Below are 11163 nucleotides of genomic sequence, written 5' to 3' on the forward strand. Positions count from 1 at the left end.
GAGAGAGAGAGAGAGAGAGAGAGAGAGAGAGAGAGAGAGAGAGAGAGCGAGCCTATAACACGATTCAGGCTGTCTTTGACAGAGAAAAATAATTGCCATCTCAAAGTGAAATGCAAATGAAGAGACCAACTCCAAAATTATTCAACAACCGATTTATTCGCTTCAGATACGGCACCGGGGAGAGCGAGCGAGAGAGATGAAGATAGAATAATGTACGTATTTGAAATGAATTGAAAAATAGCGAACGTGCAAAAACATACGTCACCAATGTACAAAATGAAAAGGAAAAAAGCCGCTTTATAGAAAGTAGCAACAGGTGTTTATCGATCAACAATACGAAAAAAAAAATAATTGAATCACACACAACAAGTGTTTTGCGCGCGTATTTTTCTATTCGCTATTGATTGAATGATGGTGTGTATTTTTTTTTTCTATCATTTTTCTCCATTTATCTCGTTGATTACACCGTAAAATCGTTGTAGAACGTTCGAAGATTATGTTTGGGTTTGTTACGTGTGCAATAAATTGTCAATTGGATTGAAGAGTGGAATTGGAAAGAGGGATACTTACTGGAGTGCAGTGATGCACAGTAGATTAGCTGCACGGACAATGTGAAAATGGACCAATGGACGACTAATAATTTGTAGTGAATCATGATGTGTGTGCATATGCTGCTGCTACAACGTTCGGTTGAGTGTTTGGTTCCTTTTTTTTTTTCCACCTCTTCTGATAACTTCTTCGTTGCTTTTTGAGAGAATGAAGTCGCGCGCGCTTACGATGCGATGGCTGCTATCGATTGCAAACGGTGCAATCTCATAAAATGCAGAGTGTTTTATAATTCAAATGGCAATTTGAATCGCAGTATTGTATGTGTGTATATTACGATACGCTTATTCACGTTGCTCAAATGTCTGTCTGTCTGTTCAGTTAGTTCTTCTTGATTGTTTTGTTTCATCCGCATTTACCGCTATTTCTCTTTTGGCTACTCGGATCCTGCCAAACAAACACTACACACACCGAGAACCGTTCAACACGTCCAAATAAAAAGCAATGCTCTTTTGTATTCTTGTCTTTTTTTTTTGTTGTTTCTTCTCACTCGTTTTGGCCCAAAATGGCTTTGATGCATGCAAATCTAACAAACGATATCTATTTACTAATGATCTTTTTTCGGTTTATATTTACGTTTACTTTGTGCATTTAGAGCAGATAATTGTCATTTTTTTTTTCGATTACAATTTCGACAATGATTGTTCAACCGTTAAAACGTTTTATTTTCTCTCGTTATATCCGCGATAAAACATACAACAGCAAAAGTAAACGCGTACCAAATTTATCATACGGATTAATTAAATCGTGTGTATCGATAAGGACACAAAGAAAAACTGGTCGAATAAACAAATTGAAATGAACGCAACGGAAAATATTGCGGTTGCGCGAACGAATGGTCTGAGATTGATGGAAACAACTCACAACTCTTAATCAATTCATCCGAAAGAAAATATTCAGTTTGGTTTGGTTTGTTTATATTAAACTTCACAGTTCGAATTCCGACTTTGCCACAAATATTCAAAACAATTCGTTTTATGATGCACAACGTTTGATGATATTATATTGCACTTGAAAGCGACCCTTTTCGGCTGATTCTTATTTGTTATTATCGATTCAGTTGTTGCCCGCGTTTGACTCTTTGATGCAATGCATTCGTTCAATTACACAGTAACGAAGTAAAATTACTGATGTTGAGTATTGTTGAAGTTGTTTTATATATATTTTTTCTCTTCACTTTCGTCAAACAATGACACGCTTTCAATTGATCATGATTAGTCGATTTGCATTGGGATTGGTTTTTTATGTTCGATGCTGATTTGGGCGATTGTCTGATTTATGGAGTTTTCACTCTCTCTCTCTCCCTCTCTTTATTATTGCTGTTATGATGGTGTATGTACCCGCTCATCTCCAAATCACAATCACGCCGTTGACATTTCCACTCCAATCATAATTATTTTTAGACCATTTATTTTTGTTATCGCTTTAATTGGCCGATTGTTGTTGTTGTTGCGATGCGTTACGTTTCGATTCCAATCGAAATATTTCGCGCAATCAATTGTAATATCAATTTCATTCAATTTTAGCCGTATGCACATTGCACACATTCCATTCGCAGATATTGTGGGCTAATTGATACTCAATATCGATGACACAATTACTCTCTCTCTCTCTCTCTTCGTTGCTCGCGCACACAATTCGTAGACACCAACAGCTAAATCGGAAGAAACTCAGACTACTTGCTGATGCCGATTATGATCTCGAAAAATACTCGAAATTTACTTTGTGTAACAATGATTTGCTCCAGTCGCATGAGTTTAACATGTTTACGAGCTGGCTACTCGGTTTATTCATATGGTCATCATTCAAAAACATACATATTGTCTCATGGCAAGTTCTTCATTTTACACAGCAAACAGACAGCATAGCGATAGATTGTGTCGAAATTAGAACAAATTCGATCTGAATTCTCTTGTTATTGACTTGTTCTTCTTAATAATTTCCAACACTTTTTTTTCCTTTCATCACACAGCGCTTGCACCTTTAAAACCTCTTCTAAGTATAATCTTTCATTCACTTTCAAAAAGGAGACACCATCGAAAATCGCTAAAACTTTTGTCCGATTCAGATTCACATAAAATGAGATTCGTTGTGCTCGTTCGATAAACTAAACAACACACAAACATACACGCAAGCACAATTTATGTCTCTGCTTCGGCCAAAGAGCGTTTTGTTGTTTCGTGTCTTTTTTCTTCTCTCGCGATTCACACTTGAAATCTTTTATCGATGAGTTTTTTTTTCTCTCTTTCTTTGGGATGCTTAGATTTTTATACCGTGCCCGCTGCTCTTGCTTAACACTTTTCTCCCTCTTATTATTTTTCTTATTATTCGTGATAAAAAAAAATAAAAATAAAAAAAAAACTAAACGAAAGAAACACACCACAGCCACGGTCGTCAATTCGTACGACGGAGACGATTTTATGCGACCAACTGTTTGTACGCTTATTTGTATTATGAACTACTGCAGCGGTGAAATGATCATTTCAAGTGTGTGGCTGGCTGGCTCTGATGTTTCGGTGAATCGAGCACGCATGCAACCGAGCGACGCAAACCCAGTTCGCAACGCGTTTGTCGTTGTTGTCGTGACGCGCGCGCGCAGCGATTGAGCACGCGCCGCACCGTACACATATCGCTATCTCTGTATTGTTATTTTGAATTGGTAAATTCTGCTCACGTTAAGCGTTCGCACCTGTCAACGAACCATCGCCAATTTTTTCTTTCTTTTCGTCTTCTTTTTCTTTTGCTGCTTTGTTTCGTTTTGACTTTTTGTTTTGTTTTTTGCTTCATTTTGCGATCTATTTCGAATCTCAGATCACAAATGATGGCAATTTTGACATTCCGTCGGAAATTTTCTGCAAGGTCCAATGTTGTGCCAAAACAAAGAAAGTCTTTTTTCTCTGTCAATGTGTCTCTTTCGACATGTTTTATCGGAGAGTTCAATTTGGCTGATAGACTTGGGTATTTTTTGTCATTCGGTTCAATCGGTCAAATACTTATCGCTTATCATGGGCAATGAACAAAAAAGTTGAATTGAATTGAATTGATTGATCGATTCATTCGAGATTTTCGTTTCGCTTCTCTCTCTCTCCCTCTCTCTCTCTCTCTCTCTCTCTCTGGTGAGAAATCTGGTTGTTTAATGAAAAAAGGAAATATTTTGAAAAAGAATATAAGGCGTTCGAATATTCGAATGTGAATGTGACGCCTTACGCCATCTGTAGGTGAATTGCTTAAAAACTTAAAAGAAGAAAAAGAATAAGTCTTTGTACGATAAAATAAAATGCGATTGTATAGTTTTGGTCAATTTTAATAAAATTCTCTGCATTCGTGTACAGATTCTTAATATTGTCGATATTAATTTGAACATTTTTTCCCCCTTTATTACACTAGACATTTCTTTCGAAATACTTTTTTTCGCCACTTCCGGACCCACCGTTAAATATGGTTTCGCTCAACATTTCGTTTTCAACATACATACAATCAATTATCTTGTGGATTTTTTCGTTAATAATTCTTCGGTTAGTTTATTCATGAATTCATCAAAACACCGGACAACGTGCAATAAGACATGAAACATATACATATATATTGCGACTTAAATCGACTTTGGGGACATAGTGTGGGTGTGTGTGCAGGTAAAAAAATGTTTCTTTTTTCATTTCTTCTATTCAATAACAAATTGTTATCATTATTTTCGGTTTAAACAGAACCAATTTGCAATAGAAACATGGATTTTAATCCATAAACTTCCTATTTGCCGCGTTACCTCAATGAAATTACAGATAATTTTGGTGCAATGATGTGTGTTCGTTTCGAACCGTTTAAAAAATTGACCGTATTTGGCAATTTCTTTTTCGGAAATTCACTTATACCCTAATAAAATTCACTAATTTTATTGAATTAATAAAGATTTACAATCATTTTTTTCTGCGATTTTAGTTGTATGTGCAATCCAAAAGGAAAAGAAGAAAAATTCAAATTCATTGTAATTACTCGAAATTGGGCTGTGCTCTAAAATCACTAGGCCTTTTTTGTGTAGATCAAATTTTTATTAAAGATTTTGATTTTGATTTTTTTTTTCAAGGTAGTTAAATGCGACAACATTCACTCATTGAGATTCATTTTATTATTTGAAAATGGTTTGCCATTTTACTGTGCAGTAAGTAATTTTTTCTTGGCTTTTTCTCGCCTAATTATTGAACTCTGGATTGATTTGAATGCAAAATGAAACTCAATAACGACCATAAATATGTAACATATAATAATTATAAGACAAAGAAAAAAAAACGACATTTGAATAATATGGAATAATTCTGTGTAACATTGATTTGTGGACTGGACATCAAGAGTCTGATAATAGTTTGTCTTTTTTTTCTTTTGTAATTGATGTTTTCAACAATTATTTAGCAATCACACGAGTTCTCAGATTAGTTGTTACTTGAACATATGTATATATTGCGTGTGCGTGTGCGTGTGTGATATTCTCTGATTTTGTGTGGTTGAACTCATTTCATCAGTTTTCTGTCTTTATGTCGCTCTATTTAGGTTCCTGGGTCAATGAATAGCCGGCGGTGTTCCATCTGGTGTTCCATCTGGTCCCTACGAAATGTTCCATTTGAAATGTCATTAGCATTTATTTGATTGTATTTCTATTCGGAATTTTCAATTTTTCAGTTTTCATTCGGTATTTGAATTTGGTATTTTCATCGTTCAATTCTTTGAGCGACAATAAATAAACAGAAATGTCATGTTAAAAATATTCCTCAATGAAAATATGCTAAAATTGAAAGTGTCTAAAGTCAATGTGCAAGTGCATCATCCATTAAGATGGATTGATAAAGATTCAACGACAGTTGAGAATGACGATTTATTTACGTTTTGGTCGCTGGGTGGTCGCGGAGCCTTGTCCTGGTTGCCTTGTATGGATCGTCGCAATGAATTGGGTCGGAATAAATATAGTATCACAGCACAGATTAACAATATTGACATAAACATGAAATTGCCACCATCCTCAGCAGCACGTTGCCCATTCGGCATAACTGGAACTAGAAGTTGAACAAAAAAAAAGAACATGATAACATTATTCGTAGCGTAGAAGATAAAATCCCAAAGTTGACTTACGATCAAAGCATTCGGTGTCTGTACAATGGGTTTGGCCTTGCCTTAGCTGAAATTGATTTGTTGGAAAATTCCATCAAATGTTCTGAATGCATGAATCTATATCATTCGAAAAATATTTTTGTTTTCTCCTTACCAAAGCCAGAAGTCGTCGCATAGCAAATTCATGACTCCAAAAACATGCACATTCGTCCATTTCGTCGCCCATTTTGTGTTCCTTTTAATTTAACGTTTGTCGCTCACAACGGCTTATCACTTCTAATCGAAAACTTGTTAATTTATCAACGAAACGATTCTCGTTCAATTTACGTTCGGCTATTCACTTTAATTCCAATCTGGATGGACTATTCAATTCTTGTGTGAAACAATTGCTTATTAATAATTTCGGTCACAACTGAAATGAGAACAAAGAATGAATCACGATTTTTTTTCTCTTCTTATTTTGAAAAATATTTGTTTTGTTTATTTCATCTTTTGTTTGAAAACAATATCAGAGAGTGAAAAAAGAAAGAAGAAGAAAACTAAGGCATCCGCATTTCGCATTTGGCTCACGTGTTATTTTCTTAACGACCCCGTTCAAAATTTCCTCGTAAATGTCGGGAAAAAAACAAAACTGATCATTGTGACTATGACCGAAATCAACAACAACAATAAGAAAACACACAGTTTGTGTCGCATGACAGAGTGCAAGGAACACGTGAAAAGAAAATCGTAGGCACGTCGCTATAAATAAATCGTAAAAAACATGCATCGAACACAATATTTTCACTCTAGATACATGTATTGGGCCAATACCCCAGCTCAGCTGATCTAAAAAAATCGAGCGAGAGATGTATGGCAGATTTTGTACTGTCTTTCCCATAGAACTGGCACATTTTCAATAAGAAAACAATCGTGCGGCGTACAAAGAGACCGCACCAATTCAATGACCGACAAGACAAAACAACAACATCACCGAAAACTGCGTGTGTGTCATATGTTTTCGGAAACGAAATGGATCCCAAAAACAAAACAATCGAAAAAAAATGCGTTCACATTTAGTAGTCGCGGTTGCGAGTCAGTCATCAATTCAGTTGTCGCAAAAAAATCATTCGTCTGCGTTGGAAAATTCGCACATTCATCGATCGGGCTGGAAAACGAATTCGGTTTTGCTCTGTGTGTCCATGAACAATAACGGCTATGCATACAATGGAATTCATGTGTTCATTGGAATTGAAATTGTGCTTAATTTGCGAGCTCCAAGAATTGCGATAATGACAAACCTTCACGACAATTACAATTCATTTTACCAATTCGTGGATCGGATGTTTTTTTTTCGTTTCGAATTCCCGTGGAAATTTGAGCGAGAGAAACATTTAATGCATTTGACTCACTTTGCATTTCAAATTGCGAAAAAAATAACAACAACAACCCAACGCTTGAGTCAATAAACATCTCGCTCTGTTAATTTTTAATTACTTGCGAAGAAAGCCAAGCGCAAACGCACTCGCTAGCTATTTTTTATTGTTTAATGTGATCGATTTTCGTGCGATACCTTTCGAGCATTTCATGTAATTTTTTTCGTCGATTTTATCAATGTTCATCGAACGTCGGCTTAAAATGAAAGAGCACCGGAAATGAATTAAATCCAGGGCAGACACGTTTTAACAAGAACTTTTGACACACACACACAAAACTACAATCAAATATCAATAGTAATCACGAAACGATCAACGATTCAATTTATTGATAATAATTAAAACGCATTTTTTTTCTATGCACAAAAAATTACCATGATAATCGGGCTCGATAATGGAAAAGTATGAAATTGAAGAAAAAAAAACCAAACAAACGAAAAAAAAAAGTTGATTTTGATCTGGCTCTTGACACAATCGACAACCTGATTCGTGTTTTTTTTCGTCGTTTATTTGATTGCTTGGATTTTTATTTGATTTTGAAAATCGAATGATGTTCGTTTCCCTCTATCTTCAGTCTAGAGCACATAAACACAAGTTTCAGATATGTAAATGCCGATGTGAAAACTATTCTAAATGCACGATCATCACGACAATGTCATAAACAAATTGAAACGGCTCTTTATTTTGGTTTTCGTTTTGGCAACACCACAATCGCATTTGCGCGCCTAACGGTATTGCAGTGGTGTTAGTTGCCATGTATATACGAATGATTTACACGCGAGCTAATGGGCGTATCTATTGTTGATCTAATGAAACTTGCACGGAAGTTTGAATACACTGGTGCGACTTATCGTTCACTTACAAATATTCTGAATTTGACTGGTTTCAAAATGGAGTTGTGGTTGGCCTTTACAAAAACAACAGCAGAAAGAAAAAAATGGTTCGTTATCACAAAATGTGATTCGTTCTGCCGAGAAATATTGTAACACAAATAGATTTTGTCAAAAAAGACGATAATGATTCTACGCGCAAAGCTGGAAACTCACAATTTTTTTTTTTAAATGTCGAATTTTTTTTTTATTTGAAGAGAATTGTCAAAATTTTCGGATTTCTTTTTATGAATAAAAAAAAATTTCATTGATTGACTGAATAGATCTGGCAGAGATGCAATAATGAATGGTTCAATCAAGAACTGATCTAAATTAAATGATGTTTTACAAAGAAACGAAACGAAAATGATTACCGTCTTCGACTGCAAGTACTGTTACAATTCCTCGGAGTGATAATTTAATACTGTAACGAGCAATGTTCGAATCTACGGATCATTCGCTGAATTTATCTTCGGAAACAAGCTGGTTCGTTGAGTTCTTTGTTTGATTGTCTATCCAATGTTTCGTTAAAATATTTTCGGTTTTATTTTTGCACCGTCTTTTTTTAATTCTCGTTGTTGTTAAACTTTACCTCACATACAACAAGTTCGTGCGCAAAATGAAATAAATGTTGTTTTATTTTTTTTTTCTGTAAATTTCGGAGTCTGTCAATGTCTTTAGTACTGATGCGGTCCAGATTTTCGTGTGCAAATGTGCTGATGTGTCACTGAATACTATATATATATAGAGAGACAGAGACACAAACACAAAACGCGCTATTTCGAAGTTCAACTGGCTGTGTTGCTTGTTTCTAGCTGAGTGTAAACAAATAACATGCACCTTATACACTGCGAACCAAAACAAGAAGCGTATTCTTTGTGCGAGCGAAAGAGATGCCTAAACTTATCGTTGCGTTGCGTTCGATATGGCCAACAATCGTGACAAACTACATCAAATATATAATTTTTCAATCCAACTAAATGAAATCAGAATAATAATAATAACATAGAGTTTACGATCAAAAAGTCAAGTGCTGGTAGTTGTGTGTAAGCAACGACAGAGAAAGAGACGTATTGAAGGCAATGAATTGTGGAACAACTACAAATGTGAATAGATCAAAGTGTAGAGAAGAAAAAAATGAAAAAGAAGAAGAAAAATAAATGGCATGCTAAGAAATGTGGCACTGTTTTTTGCCCAGACATTTTTCAGTGAGTGCACTTTGCGCTCGTAATCAATCACATCGACACGATGACTTTTTCGATGCATTTTATGGTCAGACATCATACACAAATATACATGCAATAAATTTTTTTAATCTACCGATTTTATTGATGTATACAATGTAATGTAACCTATGTAATCCATCGTTGTTAGTTGATGTTATGTTATCAATTTTGACCTTTTCTCCCAATCGGTTTCTTTCCAACACATTTATGAAAACACCACAAATTCATAATTCTCTCTCAATGGGATTCATCACTAGGATGGAACTTTATTGGTTTTTTCTTCTTTCGTTCCTTTCGCACGAGTTCAATATCACCTTCACAAGGCCCTTTTATTTACTCTTCATTTTTTTTTCCTGCTTTGAAACGCCGTATAATTTCGTTTTTTTTTTTTGTCAAAACGTTGGAAAATGATTGCTACTTTGCTGAGAAGTAACGTCAAATGGACTCTTTCGAAGCGAAAATATTAGCCATCTATTCATTTAGATAGGTTAAAAAACACAATAAAATCTATTCCTGTCATTCACATACATGATTTATTGTTGTTGAATCATTCGTCTAGCATGGAATGATCATATAGATTTTCGGTTTTATCCGTGCAAATTCATCAAAGTATCAACAAAAACCACTTTACTTTGGTGAACTGGCTGTCGTTCATTGCGCGATGCATGTGTAAAATATGTTCATTAGCATATTTTTGTATAATGTTATTGTTATGCGTGTTGTTTTGTCGTGTGTTGGATTTCCACCTGAAAATCGGCATTGCTTTGCCATTGCGATTGTTGACACAGACAATGAGCAAATATATTGGCTTTGATAAATCTGATAAATCCTTTGGAAAGTTCTCTGCCATTTAAAGGTGTACAAATCTTGAGTAATTTTTGTTTCTTCAATTCTTTCTTAATGCCCTCTCTCTTTCTCACTCATCCGCTTGAACAACAAAACCCGTACTTACTTGAAGATGTGTGTGTGTGTGTGTGTGTTCTGTTTTTCTTCTGTTAATTGGCTTAATGCAGCCAGCAAACGATTGGAATGATAAGATACGAATTTTATACCGAGTAATTTAGTATTCAATAGATTTTATTGAAACAACACGATGAAAAATTCCACTTTTACTCCGAAACCTTGTTGTGTGGTATGCTTGCTTCGTGTGTATTTAAAGTGCTTCAAAGCACAGAATAGCAAAAAAAAAAACTCTCTCAAATTTTTTCCCAACTCATTTCCAATAATTTTGCTTGTTTTCAATGGTTTGATTTCGGTGTGTCGTTTTAAAACAAATTATTCTCAAAACATCGAATTTACCACAACACAGGCACTATTTAACCATAAATCCCGTATGTGTTTTTTTCTTTTTTTTTCTCTAAAAATTTGCCGTAAAAAGTTCAAACGAAAAAAAAAGAGAATTGCTTTCTAGTTGTTGGCTCGTGTGTGTCGATATTTTGGTGTTGTTTCAATACCTATCTATGTAACTCTATGTTGTTTGACTGTCGATGCAATGCGTTTACATCACATCACTATGAAACAAATAGCAGCGAATGTTGTGATACGGAAAAGAGAAAACAAGCAACCAATACAAACACAGTGTCATTCATCCGCACACGCACACCCATGCACAGCTTTGGTGCAAGTGTCAAGCATTTACCTGCAACGACTACAGCAAATTAACCTGTCGTTGTGTGCGATTACATACATGGATACCAACCGTTATATATCGTACATTTTGTACGGTTGGTACTGCTTCCATGACACGCACCGTTTGCGTGTGTATTCGCTTCAACGTCGACCAACTCCATCTCTCGGAGTGAAGCCACAATTTTGGTCATTTTGTGTGCGAAATTTGCTGGAAATTATAAAGAAAAAAGATTTAAATTTTCCGTACAAAAATATTTCAAATTGATGGAAATATTCCGAAAATAGAGCAAACATGTCAATTATCCTCTCGAATATTTGAAT

The 11163-nt window shown here is 35.2% G+C and overlaps 2 protein-coding genes across 8 annotated transcripts in view; both read right to left on the minus strand.

The window, feature by feature from the left end:
• LOC129577614 (uncharacterized) overlaps positions 1-3145 on the minus strand; it is a 25386-nt gene extending 22241 nt beyond the window's left edge. For both annotated transcript variants that reach the window (XM_055464998.1, XM_055464997.1), the window contains exon 1: positions 571-3145. In XM_055464998.1, coding sequence (XP_055320973.1) covers positions 571-655 — 85 coding nt within the window. In that variant the 5' untranslated portion in view covers positions 656-3145. The remainder of the gene's footprint in view (positions 1-570) is intronic.
• A 954-nt stretch (positions 3146-4099) lies between these two features.
• LOC129577622 (uncharacterized protein C34C12.4) lies at positions 4100-10728 on the minus strand. 6 transcript variants are annotated; one of them, XM_055465018.1, is made up of 5 exons: positions 10166-10728; positions 5858-6115; positions 5725-5770; positions 5479-5648; positions 4100-5202 (listed from the first exon to the last, which is right to left on the minus strand). In XM_055465018.1, exons 2-5 carry the CDS (start codon positions 5927-5929, stop codon positions 5158-5160), a joined length of 333 nt encoding a protein of 110 aa, XP_055320993.1. In that variant the 5' UTR covers positions 5930-6115; positions 10166-10728; the 3' UTR covers positions 4100-5157. The 6 variants fall into 6 exon arrangements, with proteins under 6 accessions (XP_055320993.1, XP_055320996.1, XP_055320995.1 ...); XM_055465021.1 differs by having other exon boundaries at positions 7981-10717; XM_055465020.1 differs by lacking the exon at positions 10166-10728 and adding an exon at positions 8580-9032.
• Positions 10729-11163: the final 435 nt, after the last annotated feature.

This window comes from Sitodiplosis mosellana, unplaced genomic scaffold, assembly GCF_009176505.1.
Source record: "Sitodiplosis mosellana isolate CC-2019 unplaced genomic scaffold, AAFC_SMos_1.0 Smas_scaffold_6197, whole genome shotgun sequence".
Taxonomy (NCBI): domain Eukaryota; kingdom Metazoa; phylum Arthropoda; class Insecta; order Diptera; family Cecidomyiidae; genus Sitodiplosis; species Sitodiplosis mosellana.

What these genes read in the sequence shown, in the direction of transcription:
- LOC129577622 (XM_055465018.1), bottom strand. Translation starts at nt 5,929, where the DNA reads ATGGGCGACGAAATGGACGAATGTGCATGTTTTTGGAGTCATGAATTT. An exon ending in TGCGACGACTTCTGGCTTTG is followed by an intron (nt 5,771 to 5,857) that starts GTAAGGAGAAAA and finishes AATCAATTTCAG; the next exon opens with CTAAGGCAAGGCCAAACCCA. An exon ending in GACCACCCAGCGACCAAAAC is followed by an intron (nt 5,203 to 5,478) that starts GTAAATAAATCG and finishes AACATTTCGTAG; the next exon opens with GGACCAGATGGAACACCAGA.